At 43.8% G+C, this 20,716-nt stretch overlaps 1 protein-coding gene and 1 long non-coding RNA gene across 2 annotated transcripts; one reads left to right on the forward strand and one right to left on the reverse strand.

Moving 5' to 3' along the window:
• Nucleotides 1-658: 658 nt before the first annotated feature.
• On the reverse strand, nt 659-3,810 carry LOC147983019 (uncharacterized). The gene is made up of 3 exons (XM_087540621.1): nt 3,541-3,810; nt 930-1,479; nt 659-693 (listed from the first exon to the last, which is right to left on the reverse strand). The coding sequence occupies exons 1-3, from the start codon at nt 3,808-3,810 to the stop codon at nt 659-661; spliced, it is 855 nt and encodes a 284-aa protein (XP_087396747.1).
• A 14,426-nt stretch (nt 3,811-18,236) lies between these two features.
• On the forward strand, nt 18,237-20,426 carry LOC125540683 (uncharacterized). Its single transcript, XR_015614925.1, has 4 exons — nt 18,237-18,938; nt 19,175-19,498; nt 19,658-20,016; nt 20,113-20,426. It is a non-coding gene; the product is annotated as an uncharacterized LOC125540683 (long non-coding RNA).
• The last annotated feature ends 290 nt before the right edge of the window (nt 20,427-20,716 follow it).

Raw genomic sequence — 20,716 nt, forward strand, 5'->3', positions numbered from 1 at the left:
ATGGCGTAGAGGAGGGGTTGGATTTGTAGGGGCGAAGGTTGAGGAGAAAGGTAGCCGTCCGAAGAGCTTCGACCCAGTAGGCAATGGGCATGGATGCCTGAATGAGCAAGGTGCGGAGCATATCATTCATGGTGCGAAGGGCGCGCTCAGCCTTGCGAGAAACAAGTCGCGATTGCGTTGGTTGTCAAATTCAGTGCCATTGTCACACTGAAGAAATCGAATGGGTGTGGAGAAATGGGTAGAGACAAACTGTTGAAACTTCACAAAAATGCCATGAACATCAGATTTGGCCTTAAGAGGAAAAGACCACATGTAGTGAGTGAAATCATCAACCACAATCAGATAATATTTGTATCCAGACACACTGAGAACAGGGGACGTCCAAACATCACAATGTAAAAGCTCAAATGGTGTAAAGGTAGATGTCTTTGATAGATGAAATGGCAAACGTACATGCTTTCCTCTCTGACAGGCTTCACAGAGCGCTGGGTCATGAGAGTCTTTTCTACAGGGAATTTGAAAATGTTGAAGTAAACTAGATACAGTCTGTGAATTGGGATGGCCTAAGCGACGGTGCCAAAGGTTGACACTAGCGAGGAACGCCGATGCAGAGTTGGTTGCCATGGCTTCATGGAGTGGATAGAGATCGCCAGTGCTATCATGTCGTGCGATCAGGGCCTGGGTTTTGAGATCCTTCACAGAAAGACCAAGGGGATCAAATTCCATGGAAACTTGGTTGTCAGTTGTAAAGCGGCGAACAGAAATAAGATTTTTGACTAGGGAAGGAGCAACAAGAACATTGTTAAGATATAAGGGACGATGAACATTAGGAATAATAGAACGACCAATGTGAGAGACAGAGAGATGTGATCCATTGCCAACAATGATGGGTGGTGTAGAAGGAGATGGGTGGGTAGAAGACAACATACCAGGCGTACCAGACATGTGCGCAGTTGCTCCAGAGTCGACGATCCAGCCTCCATCATTGTGGTTGGTATAGGCGTTCAAGGCGTGGACCAAGGCCGCTTGGTCCCAGGCAGGAGACGCAGGAGTCGTGGGAGGTGCGTACATCGGCGCTTGCATCGGCGCAGCCGCATAGGCAGGAGGCGCAAATGGCGAGGCCGGGTATGTCGCAGGCGCCGGTTGATGGTTCTGCGCGAAGGAGTAGTATGCCTGAGCAGGAGGCCGGCCAAGCAGGCCGGGGCCGCCGACGAGTCGTGGCGACGGCAGCTGCCAGGGCGCGGGGCCAGGCGCGGCGACGGCAGTTGCCTGGGTCCATGGGACAGGCCAGGCCTGAATCAAGCCGGTCCAGGGATCAGTGTGGGCACGCCATGGCGGAGTCGTGGGTGCCGTCAGTGCCGCTGCCGGTTGACGAGGCGGTGCTGGTGAGGCGTGAGCCGATGGCGTCGTGGAGGTCGACCCGTTGTTGGATGCGTTCCGGTGCTGAAAACCGGGAATCGGGTTCTTGCCCTTGTTGAACTGTAAAACTGAACAGAGTCTGAACTTATCTCATTGATTCAGAGTCAGGAGTACATATAGGCATTGAATACATGCAGTTTATAGAGAACGTGCACACATATCGTGCATCGTGGGACTAATGGCGGGGAGACTAAGTCATGTAAACGTGACAGTAATGTGTACACTTAACAATCGCTCCCCTCCTTGGAGGCTTTATCTTTGGAGCTTACTAGCTTAGGAGACTCGTGGTGGGAGGCATGTGGTGGTGGTGGTGTTGTGATTTATGTGGCAGCGATAACACTAGCAAGGATATCAGTTGTTCGACGAGCCCTGGGCGTTCCTCTGTTGTTCCTCACTATCATGCGAGGAGTCAGAGTTGTGTGCCTGTATCACTATGGCAGCGATGATGAGTTAAGAGTGATTTGGTTAGTGGCATCGTCCGGTTGGTGCGCTCGACAAGGTCAGTGTGATGATGTTAAATTTCTTCTGTGAGGTTCGTCGATAAATCAAAGCTGTCTGGTCCATGACTCGTTTGGCTGGCTATTCGGTATAGGCCGGCAGAATTCTCGTGCATCGATGAGGTTGGCTCCCATGACTCTACCTTACCAGAGGGCGGGATCCTCGGAGTCTAGCTCTGAGATTACATCTTTCTTGTTCGACTTGTCAACACAATCTTCTTGAGAGATGCTTTGACCTTGTTTGAAGTTCGCATGGGTCAGACCATCTTGCTTGGATGGAAGAGATGACCTTGGAGTGATGTTGAGGATTCCCAATGGCCAGCGCCCATGTTATTGTAATGGAAGCAACTTTTGACTATCTAGGGGTATCCTTTGTAGTATGGTTAGTGAAATGTAGGCATGGGTGTGTATGAAGGACTTATAGCGAAGGTAGCCATACACCGAAAAAGTGACACGATGATGCTTTCTAAATAGATTAAGTTCCCTCATGGGAGCGCATCTCACGTCCTATGAGGAGAGACACCAAGAGTAGAGCTTGGCACACGAAACCTTTAGAATGCCATGACTCCCGACGATCCAAGCCTTACAAGGTCCGTTGGAGTCCGGATCCCTTGTTAGGAGTATTGTTGACCACCTAGGATTTGTGTTGATCATCTTTGACTTGTTTTACCTTCCATGTGGGTGCCATGTAGGACTCAGGCGGGACCTGTAGCTCTTCCCTCAACATAATCAATCACACCATTTGTCTCCAATGCCCATCACTTGCACGATCTGATACAAGAAAGGTCATTCACGTCTTTTTTTTATTATGGTGTGTTTCATGGAGTCATGCAATTTTATCTATGCCTTCCATGATATGCATTCCTTGATGAAAGCAGTCTGGGTATCCAAATCATATTCTCAACTATCATACCAATCTATTTTGCTAACACTTTTGTCAGTATTTTAAACTAACAGCAACCAAATATACGGGCGTATGCTTTTGATCTTTTTTTTTTCAGTACCATGTATTTTAGGAATCCGTGATATGATCCCATGGTTAAGACTTTCAGTGTCTAACTTTCCTAGAAGGCATCAAATGGCTCTTCCAAATCATCCTTGATATCTTCCCAGAATCTTAAAAAGAAAATCTGATAACTAATAGTATAATAGATGATGTCCAAATGTACTAAAATAAGTGGATGGTTTTCCTTTTTGTTTTTGTTAGTTATTTTATGCTAATAACTATAAATTATGAAAGTAGGTTTCTTGCACTTAGGTGCTTTTGTACCGAGTTCAACGCCAAAATTTTCGCAAACAACGCAAACAATCTATATAGTTGATATATGGCTCCTTTCCTCTATGTCGTAAAAGGGTTACTACTATCTTCATTACAAGGTCCACTGCATATGTTTCCTCGGGCTTAATATTTTCTGTTCCCTTGTATATATATCGGGCGGAAGAAGTGTGAGAAAACAACTAAACGCAGACGAGGCCCCCTCGTTGCCCCCCGCTAGGGCGACTCGGCGGTGCCAAAAACCTAGCCGCCGCCGCCGCGCACTCCCTCCTCACCTCCCTCAGCCGCCGCCGCGCACTCCCTCCTCACCTCCCTCCGCCGCCGCCGGGGGACGCCGCCGGGCTATGCCCGGGGGCCGACGGCGGTGGCGGAGGATTTCCTCTCTCCCGCGTCTCCGGGGTGGTGCGGGGCCCCTAGACGTGTGGTGGCGCGGCCGATCTGATTTCTGCGGCGCGGCGGATAGCCGAGGCATGCGGCGGGAGGCCGGCCCGTCCTCGGACGGCGACGGCTTGGCGCGGCGGGTGGCCCAGTCACGGGCGGCGGCCGGGGCTGCGGGCGCAACGACTGGCCCTTCGAGCTGCGGTCGGCGTCGGCCGGCTTGGATGCGGTGGAATGCATGCTGCCTTTAGATCGGCGGCGGCGGCGTGGAGGGCCTGGTGGTCTCGTTGGCGGCACCTCCGGTCAGATCTGTTCCGATCGGTGCAGCCGGCAGTGGTGGTCATCTCTTCCGTTAGAGGTGGTCGGCCTGAGGCTGGGTGTTCAGATCTCTGGATCCGTCATGTACTACCGGCTGCGAGTCATGGAGACGTAGTTGCTAGTGAAAACCGAGCTGACGGCGGGCGATGGCAGCGTTCCGCGTCGTTACCTTGATGAAGGCATCGTCATGTGACTATTGTCGACCCACTCGTACTACTCCTAGGGAAACCCTAGGATCTGGTCTTCCAGATCGGACGATGGTGGCATTGCGGTGTCGTTTCTCTCTTGGGAGCATTGTTTGTGGAGCAGCGCTGGAAGATAGTGGCCGGAGGTGGAGCGGCCTCGTCTAGCACAGAGCTTCGGTGGAAATGTCAAGTCATGCTTGGCCGACAGGTGCTACGCTTTTTCATGCCTATTCGACAGGTGCTATGAACAACAGATCTTCCAAAGACTTCAAGCTGTGTCGGCTGGTGGTACTTGGCGGCATTGGTGCTGAGGTGTACCGGTGGCGACTGCGACGTGCTCAGCAGTTCGTGCGCAGGGAGGTGGTGCCGTTGGGCGCCGTGGTGGCGTCAACGGCAGCTAGACCGACAAGGTTGATGCGTCAGCACAACTCTGAAGATGGAGTAGTGGCAGTTGGCGGCAGCGGCCTCTGAGAGCGCGCCGGACCAGTGTGTGCCCCATACCCGGCAAGTGGCTTGGTTGGGGCCTCAGGCCTTAGATGTTAGGTTTGGCTACGAGGTCTGTTTTATATTAGGCCCAGACTATCAACATCCCTGCATCAACTGGATAGGAGTAGCGACAGTTGTTGTCTAGACGGTGGCTTCAGACTTACTGTTGTGTTTCTTTGTAAGGTCTTTGTGAATAATTAATAAAGTGGCTGCATGTATCGATCAGATGCAGAAGCCGGGGGTCCTCCTCCTTTTCTGAAAAATATATATCGTCAATCATGACTACACAACAAGAGGGGGCGTGATTCACTATCCGGTCATTACATGATCCATTGCATATGTTTCCTCAGCCTTCGTATTTGCTGTTCCTTGTATATATATCGTCAGTCGCGACTACACAACAAGAGGGAATATGATTCACTAGTCCTGCCATTACATTATTCATATTTCATATAGGAATCGATCCACAACTAAATGCAACCATTGTTATGAAATTTTTCAGAAGTTGCCGGCATAAATATTCATAATTCTGAACATTCTGCAAAGTAGAGCTAAGAATCAAGAGAATCTTTGAAGCGATGCACAACTCACCACCTACCTCACAATGCAGCCTCTAATATGGATAAGTTGGTGCACCAGTAGACCAGAGAAGATACATGGAGAAACAAAATATAGAAGCCGCAGTGACGTCAATTTGAACAAAACATCATATCATAATAATTTTATAGTAGCCAAATACACTTATTTTCATGCGCCAGCATACAACTTATCTTTACAATGACCCAAAAGACGAAACAGATAAATACACATACATATTTCATTTCCCAGCAATACATGTGGCAATCATCATACACGTGACTGGCAACATATATATGAGCTGTGACCGAGAAACCAATCCTTAACATACATACGCTCCAAGCAATAAGCGCATGCCAAGAACACAGGTATAAGAGGTTAATTTAGTACTTATCGCAATGACTCCTGTGCAGAAGATACCGGATTCGCAATGACTTTCTCTTGCAGTTCGACGAAAATAAAGAATGGAAAACAGAAGGCTGATGATAAGTTTGTTGGTGTTAACCATTGTTGTTTAGTAGCTAATCTAGGTTATTTCTGTTTGGGTCTGTTCAGTCTAAGTCTAGTGCAGCCATGCATGTCATCATGGTGAAGTGGACTGATGGATCGGCAATGGTGCGAGCTGATCACCGGTCAAGTGAAGCCAGGAGTTGTGAGTACATGCATAAGTTCTAGATAGATTTTATCGGTACATGCATGCACCCGAGAGCGAGAGGGATCTGTACGTTGCCGTGCCAAGAGACTAGCTCAAAGTGAGCTGAGTTAGTTGAAGCAAAGACGTTGAGTTGGTCCATCGGAGTGGCTGGATGTGCATGCACTTGTTTAGTGGAGTACATGTGTGCGTGGACCGTGAGTTTAGGATCAGGCCGGTGTGTGTGACTTGGCCCGTGCGTTTGCTTCCCTTTAAAATACCCATGTAATCACTTTGGTTAATTATGATAAAGAGAGTCAGAAGAGGCACAAATTGTGCGATGCCAAAACTCCCGTGTACTCTTCTTCTATCTTGTGTACGTGAGTTCATCTCCTACCTTGGGCAGAGATTACAAAGTTTTCCTCTATTTTAAAGGTGCTTCCTCAAAGGAAATAGTACCCTTTTTATTTGTCACTGTTTAACTTGCACTCTCCTTCTGTATAAAAAAAAACTTGTGTGGCTGTTATTACGTGTAAATCATGTTAATGAAAATGTAAAATCTCGAACTGGAAGTTGTAATTAATTTGCATCCTCGTGCCTTATATATGTGGATATTAAAGGAAAATATATTTTACCAATTATGGTCAGTAATGGTATATTAAGAAAACATGAAATTAATGCGCCATAAATACCAACGAATTTCTCATATATAAAGATGTACCTCATATTTTCTTTTAGTCCATTTATAGTTATTGCCTTCAAAAAGTTAAGTTTCATTCTCTTGAATTTTCTTAATTCATGGACAATTTACATTAGGTCAGCAAATTATTTTAAACACGAAGGATGGTTTACTACGCCTTTAGAACTAAGGGCAGAGTGCTAGAAGAGACGAAGTAGTACGTGGTTCATGCGTGTTGGAGTCCTCTTGCACCAGCAATGCATGTCGTTGTCTACTTATATGGCCATGCATACAAGATAGAAGGCATGAGATGGCTTGCCATGATGCCACACATAGATGGACCACGTATGACAAGAAATATGTGAATCGTGAAATGGACTCCCATCCACATATGCTTGCACTATCGTGGACCACTGTTTTCTTATCCAGAAGATATAATGGAGAAAACCCGTCGGAAAACCTTGGAGTCTGGGGTTAGCCCGCTTAGCCTCCCGACACAATCTACAAGCCTTGTTTCACTACGCTGGAGTCCTCCATGCGTCTTGATATATAGTAGGTCTTGATGTATATCTATTGCAAAGGCATATACTATGGGTGTTGATGTGTGTGTGCTGTTCGGCCTACTATAAAATCAAAATTAACTTTAACTAGCTAGTGAATGATGTTTGAGCTTGTCATTGCGGACAATGTATGTTTCAGTTCATTCTTATACTCCCTCCGTTCACTTTTGTAAGTCATTTCAGACAACTCAAAATGGGCTGTTTTGTACATTGTCTGAAATGTCTAAAAGGTCTTATAAAAATGAACAGAGGGAGTAGTATTATTCAGGTAAATAGCTTTTGAGTTGCTCATCCAGTGTCATTGCTGACATATCCGACCAATGCACATAATGGATTATATATACCATCCAACAGTGGCACCTCTCTATCATCAGTAAGTGATCCACCAGCGCCCCATTAGTGGAGGCCACATGTGGCAGGCTGACCACAAGGAGTAGAACAAGACCTAAAGAAGATGAGAAGGACAACATAGCCACCAGTGTTCAAATTGTGGCATTCACATTTATACTTTATGTGTCTCCCATACACTAAAAAATCAAAAAACAAGGAGTTTAGCATGGCAGGATCTACGTGGTTCTTGTGCCTAGTGGACCTGCAGGTTAAAAAGAGGTTTTGTGAGAGACACACACGTTTTGAGAGAGAGAGGGAGAGAGAGAGGAGAGAGAGAGAGAGAGAGAGAGAGAGAGAGAGAGAGATGGCACCAATACAAAATTTTACAATCTTAGTAACTGTTGAAACTTTTACCAGCATATGAGTTCATACACTATTTCTTCCTGTTCTGGTCTTGCAGTCACATGAAAAAAATGACAATATATAGATCTTCAGAAAAAATTGAGCAAGAAGAAAGTGAATGTATTTAATGGGTTCAGAATATGTATGTACATTTTGAGCAAGAAGAAAGTGAATGTCTATTGAAAAGAAGAGAATCTACACTAGTGGTAGACAGAATTTGAAAGATTGCATTCTTTTCACATGTCTCAAGTAGTTATGTTTGTTTATTGAAATATTGCACACATACTACATCTCATACATGTTACAGTTCTTTTGCAAAACTATAATACTTGCTCTCATGATAAATATCGCATGGAGGGTGCTACACGTATTGATCATTGTCATTGTATCTTTCTATTTTGTTTGATTTATTTATCTCATAGCCACAACATATTTCATACCTTTTGTTGTCAGGCATATTCTACTACAAAACAAGGGAAGCCGTGATGCACGACACTATCTTTGAACTTGTAGTGATTATCTTTGACACTTCATTTCATGGTCCACCCCAATGATTCCACAATCTTCATATTTTTGTTCTCTTGTATATTATCATCAGACTACACAACAAAAGAGAGCGTGATACACACCAGCCCTATCATTTGATGATACTTATCTCATACAGAGAGCCCTACATGCATTAAATGTAATGGGATTTATAGATCTGCACATTAAATCCACTTTTCATGTTCAAAAAGAAACAATTATAGAAGTACCACCAAAAACTACTAAACATATCCATCATCAGCAGATGAGGCTTGTGTGTACCTCCAGTGCCCCATAAGTGGCCAAGCCACGAGGCATGTCAGAGTGATACGATGGCCACAAGAAGACTGAAAGGATTGCACACTAGTGCAGAACCGGGCAATAGCACCGGTTCGTAAGGCCCTTTAGTGCCGGTTCGGTAACCGGCACTAAAGTGTGGGCACTAAAGGCCCCCCCTTTAGTACCGGTTCAGCATGAACCGGTGCTAAAGGGCAACCACGTGGCACGAGCCAGCTCCGTGGGCGCGTAGGACATTAGTACCGGTTGGTAACATCAACTGGTACTAAATGTTTGGGTGCGTTTTGGTTTTATTTTTTATTTTTACTTTAATTTTGTGTTTTCAATTTAATTTAGTGATTGTTTTACATTATAATGAGTTGTTAAATCATTAGGTGAATGTACCGCAGACTAGTTTGACCGGATGCATGTGGATCCTAGCTAAGTCATCAAGTATATGTCATATCCATATTATATATACTTGATCACCTAATTAAGTGATCGAGGTAATATGGATATGGCATATACTTGATCACTTAGCTAGAATCCATCCAGTTGAAACTAATATGCAGTTTCTTTCATAAATGATATAATAACTCATCATCATCATCATCATATTAATATAAAAACTCTTGCATCATATACATCATCACCAACAACAGTTTTCATAGCTAGCTAAAAATCATCATATAATAGTCGTCTCATTACCACTACTTAATCATCATATAGTCATTACCGCTATCTAATCACCACCAACACTAGCTTAAAGAAGAAACATTCACTTGTACCAGAAGCAAAGATATCATCGAGTTCAACATGGTAATGATATTATAAGCGTTCATAACACCACAAAAGCAAATCACTCTTTGAGATTAAGTTCAGGACGAAGAACACGGACATGAGAGGACAAGTACTAAGAGCATGAACTAGCTAATTAATCACTCCTGCTGCTCTCTCTCAGGTAAAATAGCATAGAACATGTATAGCTTTCCTGATTCATCATATTGGAGAATGCAGATGAACCGGTCTCCTAATCGTGGGTTGCGCTTCTGATTGCTGCCCCCTATTACTTCTCTGTGATCGTTCACAATTTTGCTCCAGTCTTTTACTATAAATCCTGAATGCACTAAAGTGCATTGTAGGATATCTTGGCCGTAAGCTAACAATATTCATGATACCTTTAGTCTCGATCCAATCAGGCACAACATTCATCGGGAGTCCCTGTTGAAGAACATCGTATAGTAACATACTTAGCAATGAAGTTTAGCTTAAAAAAATAATGTATGCAAAAGATGCACCGAGGAGAAATAGTAGAAATCTTACCATCTTTCCTAAATATATGTGACCGTAGTTCAGTACGAACACTATTGGTCGCACGTTTTGAGTACTAACATTTCTAAGTGCAGGAATTTTTTTTTGTGTTGACAGCATCAAGATCCTCAAGCCATGAAACATAATGACTTGTCTCCTCGCAGTTTAGTTCAGCCCCGGGACAGTGGACGGTCCTGTCTACCAAGCGCCGGACATATTTGCTTGATTGGAAGTAAGCTGTCAATATAAATTGAGATCTATTAATTATTCAACTGGTTCAAATAATCTCATATCGAAGACATAAATATGGTTAAGAAACTCACATAATGGTAGAACTGGAGGCGTCTGCACATCGACCCAGATGTCTCTATTACCTTCAATATCATCTTCCGGACGAATATCAAAGGTGATAACCATATCAGGCTCAAATGCATAAGCCTTGCATAGTGCTTGACAAGTTTTGCATTCAAAATAGGTGTATGTGTCTGCATTGTATAATTTGACGTTGAAGGTATAACCATTCTCGGTCTTCAAGTAAACTCTTTTTACCTCCATAGTTTCGTTAGGACCGAAACCTATCTTATCCAAGACAAAAATTCTTGCATGGCAGGGGATACGCTAGTAGAATAGTGAAAAATTAAAATTAAAAGTTGAAGCAAATGAAGCATAAGTCATGCTTAATTACGAAAAAGAACTTGTCGTTGTGACTTACTGTATCCACTTCGAAGTTCTCATCTAGCTTGATGCTGAAGCGTTTATCATCAACTTGAAAATTTCTGCCGCGCAGGCCGCGCTGGTCTTCGCAGTATTCGCACATAATGAAATCGTGTTCGTCGTCAGACGACATTCATATGTTCATATGTGAAACATTAAACACTTATTAGTTCTATTAGTTCTATTATTTCTGTTAATTCAACTAGTTCAACTAATTAATTGAACTAATTCAACTAAGCACTTACGAAAAATATACCTAAATAAAGTAGCTCAACTAATTCAACTAACTAGTTTGATTAATTAATTCAACTAATTCAACTAAACTAGTTCTATTAATTTTTTTACTAAAAATAAGATAGCTAGTTCTATATAATAAAATGTTAATTAGATAATGAAATCTCATATAACTAAATTAAATATATATCTAATATATAATTTATATCTAATTCATCTAACATTTGACATTAATTTCTAACATATGTTCATATATAGGTGAAACATTAAACACTTACTAGTTCTATTAATTCAACTAAATAAACTAGTTCTATTAATTCAACTAAGCATTTACTAAAAATAAACTAGTTCTATTAATTTCTTACTAAAATAAAGTAGGTAGTTCTATATAGTAATATTTTGATCAGATCATCAAATCTCATATACCTAAATTTTCTTACTAAAAATAAACTTGTTCTATTAATTTTCATACTAAAAATAAACTAGTTATATTAATTCAACTAGTTCAAATCTCATATATATATACCTAATTAATATCTAGCTAATTGATCTAAAATTGCATTAATATTTAACATATTTTCCATATAATTCATCTAACATTAACATTCTAACATTATTACCTACGTAATTTATCTAACATTAATCTAAACAACAGAAAATAGAAAATAAGTAAAAACAATGTGTGTGTGTGTATGAGCGGGGGCGGCGGCGTACGGGCGGCGACGCGAGACGGCGATGCGACGGGGACGGCGCGACGACGAGCGGCGGGCCGGGGGCGACGGTGCGAACGAGACGACGATGTAGTACGGGGCGGCGACGACGGGCGGCGGGGGCGACGGCGGTGACGGCGACGACGGGCGGCGGGGGCGGCGGGGCCTGCGAGGGCGGCGCGCGATGGGCGACGGCGGCGATGTCGCGCGAAGAAGTTGGATCGAGAAGAAGTGGTGGTCGATGAAACTGAATTTTTCGTAAGTGCCATATATATAGGAGGGACCTTTAGTACCGGTTATAGCCACCAACCGGTACCAAAGGCTAATTTTCGCCAGGCCAAGGGATGGGAAACGGCCCCTTTAGTACCGGTTCGTGCCACGAACCGGTACTAAAGGCCCAATCATTAGTACCGGTTGGAGCCACCAACCGGTACTAATGGTTGTGCGCTGCCACCGGCGGTGCATAATGTTTAGTCCCACCTCGCCGAGCGAAGGGCAGCCGCACTGGTTTATAAACCCAGCCGCGGCTGCTCATTCGAACTTCTCTATATAGCAGGCTTCTGGGCCTAACTATGGCGCGCTGCCCTGTGAGCCTGCTGGCCCTTCTGGGCCTGCATTTGCACACCCCAGGTCTGGCAAGCCCACTGGACAGTGCCCCAACAAATTTTTTATATAGTTTTTTATTTTCTGCATTATTTATTTTCTTCTATTTATTTTTGAGTAATTTTTTATATAGTTTTTTTCTTTTCTACTTTATTTATTTTCTTCTATTTATTTCTGAATAGTTTTTTTTTTCTGTATTTAGTTTCTTTGTGACCTTCTGTACTCTTTCGCACATGCTATGCGGGTGAAAAGATAATACCATTGCAAGTTTCAACATTTTCAGAGTTCATTTTGTAGCGATTTTCAATTTCACGGTCATTTAGCTCTCTAAACAATTAGGTAAATGACTAAAAAACAACAAATGATGTCAGGACATGTTGGAAATTGATGACGTCGCTTTGAATGCTGCATACTAAACACAAAAGAAGTACGGAGTTCAAATAAGTTTAAAAAACATTGAAGTGCCCGTGTAACAGATGAGTTCTCGTCCGAAACCCTGATACTTCGAAAGAGATTGTCCAGTTTGTACACGAAGTGCGTCCAGTTTTTGCCGTGACCCTCTCTACTCTTTCGCACATGCTATGCGGGTGAAATGATGATACCATGCCAAGTTTCAACATTTTCAGAGTTCATTTTGTACTGATTTTCAATTTCATGGTCATTTAGCTCTCTAAACAATTAGGTAAATGACTGAAAAACAACAAATGATGTCAGAACATGTTGGAAATTGATGATGTCGCTTTGAATGCTGCATACTAAACACAAAAGAAGTCCGAAGTTCAAATAAATTTAAAAAACATTGAAGTGCCGTGTAACCGATGAGTTCTCGTCCGAAACCCTGATACTCCGAAAGAGATTGTCCAGTTTGTACACGAAGTGCGTCCAGTTTTTGCCGTGACCCTCTCTACTCTTTCGCACATGCTATGCGGGTGAAATGATGATACCATGCCAAGTTTCAACATTTTCAGAGTTCATTTTGTAGTGATTTTCAATTTCGCGGTCATTTAGCTCTCTAAACAATTAGGTAAATGACTGAAAAGCAACAAATGATGTCAGAACATGTTGGAAATTGATGACGTCACTTTGAATGCTGCATGATGAACACAAAAAAGTACGGAGTTCAAATAAGTTTAAAAAATATTGAAGTGCCCGTGTAACAGATGAGTTCTCGTTCGAAACCCTGATACTCCAAAAGAGATTGTCCAGTTTGTACACGAAGTGCGTCCAGTTTTTGGCGTGACCCTCTCTACTCTTTCGCACATGCTATGCGGGTGAAATGATGATACCATGCCAAGTTTCAACATTTTCAGAGTTCATTTTGTAGTGATTTTCAATTTCACGGTCATTTAGCTCTCTAAACAATTAGGTAAATGACTGAAAAACAACAAATGATGTCAGAACATGTTGGAAATTGATGACGTCGCTTTGAATGCTGCATACTAAACAAAAAGAAGTCCGGAGTTCAAATAAGTTTAGAAAACATTGAAGTGCCCGTGTAACAGATGAGTTCTCGTCCGAAACCCTGATACTCCGAAAGGGATTGTCCAGTTTGTACACGAAGTGCGTCCAGTTTTTGCCGTGACCCTCTCTACTCTTTCGCACATGCTATGCGCGTGAAATGATGATACCATGCCAAGTTTCAACATTTTCAGAGTTCACTTTGTAGTGATTTTCAATTTCACGGTCATTTAGCTCTCTAAACAATTAGGTAAATGACTGAAAAACAACAAATGATGTCAGAACATGTTGGAAATTGATGACGTCACTTTGAATGCTGCATACTAAACACAAAAGAACTCCGGAGTTCCAATAAGTTTAAAAAACATTGAAGTGCCCGTGTAACAGATGAGTTCTCGTCTGAAACCCTGATACTCCGAAAGAGATTGTCCAGTTTGTACACGAAGTGAATCCAGTTTTTGCCATGAACCTCTCTACTCTTTTGCACATGCTATGCAGGTGAAATGATGATACCATGCCAAGTTTCAACATTTTCAGAGTTCATTTTGTAGTGATTTTCAATTTAACGGTCATTTAGCTCTCTAAACAATTAGATAAATGACTGAAAAGCAACAAATGATGTCAGAACATGTTGGAAATTGATGACCTCGCTTTGAATGCTGCATAATAAACACAAAAGAAGTCCGGAGTTCAAATAAGTTTAAAACACATTGAAGTGCCCGTGTAACAGATGAGTTCTCGTCTGAAACCCTGATACTCCGAAAGAGATTGTCCAGTTTGTACACGAAGTGCGTCCAGTTTTTGCCGTGACCCTCTCTACTCTTTCGCACATGCTATGCGGGTGAAATGATGATACCATGCCAAGTTTCAACATTTTCATAGTTCATTTTGTAGTGGTTTTCAATTTCACGGTCATTTAGCTCTTTAAACAATTAGGTAAATGACTGAAAAACAACAAATGATGTCAGAACATGTTGGAAATTGATGACATCGCTTTGAATGCTGCATAATAAACACAAAAGAAGTCCGGAGTTCAAATAAGTTTAAAACACATTGATGTGCCCGTGTAACAGATGAGTTCTCGTCTGAAACCCTGATACTCCGAAAGAGATTGTCCAGTTTGTACACGAAGTGCGTCCAGTTTTTGCCGTGACCCTCTCTACTCTTTCGCACATGCTATGCGGGTGAAATGATGATACCATGCCAAGTTTCAACATTTTCACAGTTCATTTTCTAGTGATTTTCAATTTCACGGTCATTTAGCTCTTTAAACAATTCGGTAAATGATTGAAAAACAAATGATCTCAGAACATGTTGGAAATTGATGACATCGCTTTGAATGCTGCATACTAAACACAAAAGAAGTACGAAGTTCAAATAAGTTTAAAACACATTGAAGTGCTCGTGTAACAGATGAGTTCTCGTCCGAAACCCTGATACTCCGAAAGAGATTGTCCAGTTTGTACACGAAGTGCGTCCAGTTTTTGCCGTGACCCTCTCTACTCTTTCGCACATGCTATGCGGGTGAAATGATGATACCATGCCAAGTTTCAACATTTTCATAGTTCATTTTGTAGTGGTTTTCAATTTCACGGTCATTTAGCTCTTTAAACAATTAGGTAAATGACTGAAAAACAACAAATGATGTCAGAACATGTTGGAAATTGATGACATCGCTTTGAATGCTGCATAATAAACACAAAAGAAGTCCGGAGTTCAAATAAGTTTAAAACACATTGAAGTGCCCGTGTAACAGATGAGTTCTCGTCTGAAACCCTGATACTCCGAAAGAGATTGTCCAGTTTGTACACGAAGTGCGTCCAGTTTTTGCCGTGACCCTCTCTACTCTTTCGCACATGCTATGCGGGTGAAATGATGATACCATGCCAAGTTTCAACATTTTCACAGTTCATTTTCTAGTGATTTTCAATTTCACGGTCATTTAGCTCTTTAAACAATTCGGTAAATGATTGAAAAACAAACGATCTCAGAACATGTTGGAAATTGATGACATCGCTTTGAATGCTGCATACTAAACACAAAAGAAGTACGAAGTTCAAATAAGTTTAAAACACATTGAAGTGCTCGTGTAACAGATGAGTTCTCGTCCGAAACCCTGATACTCCGAAAGAGATTGTCCAGTTTGTACACGAAGTGCGTCCAGTTTTTGCCGTGACCCTCTCTACTCTTTCGCACATGCTATGCGGGTGCAATGATGATACCATGCTAAATTTCAACATTTTCACAGTTCATTTTGTAGAGATATTCAATTTCACGGCCAGTTAGCTCTTTAAACAATTCGGTAAATGACTGAATAACAAAAAATGATGTCAGAACATGTTGGAAGTTGATGACGTCGCTTTGAATGCTGCATACGGAACACAAGAAGTTCGGAGTTAAAATAAGTTATTAAAAATAAAAAAGAGGTGCAATGCTGGTTAATTTGCTTCAAGCCTTTCGGAATAGTGTAGACTGCACTGCACATAGCTCAGTGCAATCTATGCTATTCCGAAGGATTGAAGCTAATCAACGTGCAGTTGAGCATTGCGCCTCTTCGTCATTGTCTCTGCACTCATGCCTTATAAACCGCTCACACTGCCTCTCTCTTGGCGAGGTGGGACTAAAAATCAGCTTACTAAGAAACTCTAGTACCGGTTCATGCCATGAACCGGTACTAAAGGTCTTCGTGAGGGCCCCAGCCTGACCACAGCCACACTGGCCTCATTAGTACCGGTTCGTGGCATGAACCGGTACTAAAGGTTGCCCACGAACCGGTAATAATGATGCCCGCCCGCCTAGCCGTTGGAACCGACACTAATGGTCACATTAGTGCCGGCTCAAATTCAAACCGGCACTAATGTGCTTCACATTTGACCCTTTTTCTACTAGTGGCATGCTAGGATCAAGAAGCTTCTGGTGCTGGTTGGAGACGTTTATCATGCATGCATGAGGGGTGATCATTTATGACGCTCTATAGCTAGAATATTGCTTGGTTGTCAAGTGTCATGTATCACGCTTGTGAATCCAAACAAGATGGTGATTATGCAGGGATGTGGTGTGACAACAATGTGTGTGAATCACAGTTCTAAAAGTCAGTATTATGGGGCCTTGAAAACTCCTTGATATTAGAGTTTCTGTGGTATTGGTGTATGTTAGCTTAAACATTAGGATTTTCTTACCATGCTCCCGTTAAGCATATCCTTCACATTGAACATAAACAAAAGCAACATGCGACTCATGTTCAACTAGCACTACTTATAGAACTTCTTCAAAGGTTATGGGCATTGAATACTTCAACGGTTGGTCATAAGCCCTAGCACCGCCAACACCGTCCCCTCCCCCTCCCTCCTGATCTCCACTTGCCACCATCGGGCAAAGCCCGTGCGATGGTTACCAGCGGCAGGACTATCTTACACGGACAAAGTGTCACAACCGGCCCCTGGGTGAATGCACGCTCAGCGTGGTGTCCAGCCTCAGAACTCCTTGCAGTGGGCGGTCATTGAGGCTCGGTGGTCAGGGCTCGGTGCTAAGTGGACTGGTGGAGGCATGATGGGGTGGGACTCAATTTGGGGATGTGCGCGATGTGGTTGGATGAACAAGGTGGTGATAGGAAGTCCTCATGGTGCCGGGCCCGGTATTCTATGGATATGCAGTGTATTATGCTCTAGCAATGAGACTATGGTGCTAGTTGTGGAGCCCGATGGCTGTGACGCTTACACTGGCTGGGGGCGATGAGCTTACTCTAACAGGCATGAATACCACTCGATGTTCATATGCAATTAGCCCATACAAGGAAAACGATATTAACTAGCTAGCGGATCGTTTTTTTATGTTTCCAATTTGCACATTAACTTAGTTAGTCACCTAATTACCTTTTCACTTCTTATCCAGTGTCCTTGCCACCACGTCCTGCTAGTACACATAATGGATGATATTAACACACGTTTTTCTACACCACTTCTGTTATAAATTGTACTTTGACATGTCAACACGGACCGTACAGTAAGGAATTTTTTTAGAAACATAAATATTTTGAATGGATTAACCTATCTCTCTTTTGTGCACAAAGTTATTCACACCATGACTCTTGTGCAGGACAAACTAGATGCGCAATACCCAAACATCTATTCCAGCCAAAGTTTTCGCTGTGAGAATCAGCCACTTGGGTGAAAAAGACACATGATGTATTGTGTATGTGCCACGTGGTATTAATTTGGTATGTGGCGGTGTACAAACGGCTCGTGGATCCACTTATTTCATTGAATTTTTTTGAACGGGTGTGGCATTCGGTTTGGTTGATTTAGCATTTTTTGTTGGCTGGGCGGTAGTCTGGCGTGGTCGTTCTGCTTCCTTTGATTTCTATTGGGTATTCGCCGTTGGGTTCCGTGTATGTCGCTATCGGTAGATATGGTCGTGCCGCTGTTGGCGCAGTTCTTACGTCGCTTTCCGTTGGTATTCGGCCCTGGCTTCCGCTTCTGTCGCTGTCGGGCGGTTCTGTGTTGTTTGCATGGGCGGGCTTCTTTCATGTCGCTCTGCAAGGCCGTTTCTTTCCGATCCACGTGTGGTGGTGTGCGTAGTCGGTCCGCTTTTACCGTAAAGAAATCCCTGGTGCTTCGGTCGTGTAATCTAGAGGACGCTGGTTCTTCTTATCGGTGCCGCTTCCGTCGTCTAATCTAGAGACCTTGCCGCATGCATCTACCGCCTTCCCGTAAGGTCCCGTGCGATCACTGCACCGCCGTATATGGCTATATATAAGAATCGTCTCGCGGGAAGGAGCCGACTACTACGTACTGGCCTCGCTCGGCTCCTCGTGCAGCGTGCCCCATGCGAGCGAGAGTCGGCTGCTACATCCTCGCCATACTCCGCCCCTCGTGCCGTAACCACCGCGTGGGCCGCTCCAAGCGCGTCAGGAAGGCCGCGGGGGTGCAGCCACTGCTGATGTCGCGGCCTTCATCCGAGGAGGCCAACCTCAAACGTCTCCTATCGAAGGACCTGCCGTCCTTGGCCGCCGGCGTCGGGTCCCTCTGCTAGAGGCTCACAGGTGTTGTTCGCCCGGTGGGGCTACGAGGCGCGGCACCAGGAGCTCCAGCGGCAGCACGAGAGGATGGAGAGGTACATGATTTGTGCCGACACGTAGGTACCTGCTCCCGCCGCTCCTTGACAACCCATGGACGACACTCTGGCCTGCTGGCTCCTCCTGCTGCACCGGCTGCGTGGCGGCGGCCGCGACATACATGTGCGAGCCGCCTTTCCACTGGTGTGTGACGCGGTCACCATCGGCTTCCGTTCCCTGTTCGGCTGCCCGCCCAAGAGACGCAACTACGTCCTCACCAGTTGGGCAACGGCGCAGCTCCAGGCAAGCGGCCGCAGGTATATTCACCATCGCCTCGGTTCCTCCGATGCGTGCTCATTCACTTTCAAGAGGATGGATCCACTTAACCGTAATTCAGTGGTATTTGTTGTTGATTGATGTGCACGAGTTCTTTTTTCCTTTTCAAGATTCATTTGTGAACTGCCGTCTGCATGCTTTACAAATTATGTTGTACAACTGTGCAAGTGAAGCCCTATTTCAGAAAAGCTTCACATAACAAATCTGGTGTTGGCAGTTGTCTCTGGCGCGCTGGCGTTTGTGCCGGCGAGTTTGAGGAAGGATGACAAGGCTCTGGGGATGCGCACGTATCAAGACCTCTCCGGCTGCTGCTAGCGGCGATGCTGAAGAAAGCCGCTGTTAGTTTGTGGGATTGCGCAAGAAGCGGCGAGGGCTGCATCCGCCCGACACCGGCTGTTCCTTTTCCTAGCCTCCAGTCTCACTCGCAGGCTCGCAGCACACAGCACAAAAGCAGCGGCAAGCGAGGAAGGCGCGGTGTTGTTGATCGCCGTAGCTGCACCGACGGTTCGTCATTGCCCTGCACCAACTCGATGGCCCCAAGGTGAGAGTTTCTGAAATACAATTTTCTCCAATTTCTAGATATAAGATCAGGAACACGTACTACATGTAGCAAACTAGCAATTAATAAATTTCATTCATAGAGACATAAGCATCAAATTATTGAGGCTTACATGATTGTGTTTTCTTGACATGATAGCAGTTCCTACTCCAAAGCAGATCAAAAGGAGCTGATGAAGGTGCAAAGCCTGACAGACGAAGTGAAGAGCCATTTCCGCAAGTAATTTCGGACGGCGGGGGTATATATAAGTGTTCTTTCTCAGGGCATGTATTCGATTAGCAGAAAATTGGTGAACATGTAGTGCCAAACATCAGGAGTGCAATGATGAGTTTTGCCGTGGAGGTGGGCGCGAAAAAATTAGAAGATGATGGGGTCATATCTAACGAGGAAATTGCACAATAGATTTTCAATGGTGTCGATATTGAGGAGGAAATATTTGATGTATTCATCAAAGCTTTGCTCCCATGGTTCAATCTGGAATACACTGTGTAGCGCTGGAGGTAGTGTGTTCTTTAAAAATTCTATATCACACTATAGGTTGTTAATTCCCTACGATGCAGTTATGTTGTAGACTGACCGGATGTTCTTTGGAGCAGGTGCTGCTGGCGATGACAGTAGTTGGCAGAGGCAAAGCTTGACCTGAAAGAAGGCATGCTTAGTTTATTTTTAGTTATGTAATACAGTACATACTGTACCACTAAATACACTTTGTACTGTAGCTGTATTCATCCTACAAAGAAACGTCCCTTCTTGCTGTCTTCTGGTCATCTTAGTTTGTTTGACGTGAAACCTTCATCGTCCAGGGAAGAATCATGATTAATTAGCTCCCTCCTGGACTTTTCCGAGGACTTTGATATGAGATACTGGATACCTCCTAATTAACTCTTAACCACGTGCAGCATGTTAGGGTGTCTTACGCGTCATCGCTTGGAAGAAAGTGAGTACTATTTGTGTTTGTACAATTCGACGAGAAAATAAATAGCTGTTTTTCATGAACTGATAATTTCCTTGGCACTTTGAAGAGAAATGTTTGCAACATCTTCAAAGTTATGATCACTTACATTTATGCATGATAAAGGATAATCGGTGATCTACATGTTGCATTGCGTTCTACGTGAGGTAGTCAGTCTCAAAGCCAAACTGTAGATTCATGGCTATGACCACTAGACACGACCTCATGATGCCATAGAAGCCTGGGTA

The sequence above is a fragment of the Triticum urartu genome, chromosome 2A (assembly GCF_056163025.1).
Source record: "Triticum urartu cultivar PI428250 chromosome 2A, HENAU_Tu73, whole genome shotgun sequence".
Classification (NCBI taxonomy): Eukaryota; Viridiplantae; Streptophyta; class Magnoliopsida; order Poales; family Poaceae; genus Triticum; species Triticum urartu.

Bases quoted from the DNA above. Each gene is read 5' to 3' on its own strand.
- LOC147983019 (XM_087540621.1), bottom strand. From the start codon at position 3,810: ATGCATTCCACCGCATCCAAGCCGGCCGACGCCGACCGCAGCTCGAAG. The intron at 1,480-3,540 runs GCATAGCCCGGC...TCAGTTTTACAG, and splicing joins CCACCGCCGTCGGCCCCCGG to TTCAACAAGGGCAAGAACCC. The intron at 694-929 runs GTATGTTGTCTT...CTTTCTGTGAAG, and splicing joins GCACATGTCTGGTACGCCTG to GATCTCAAAACCCAGGCCCT.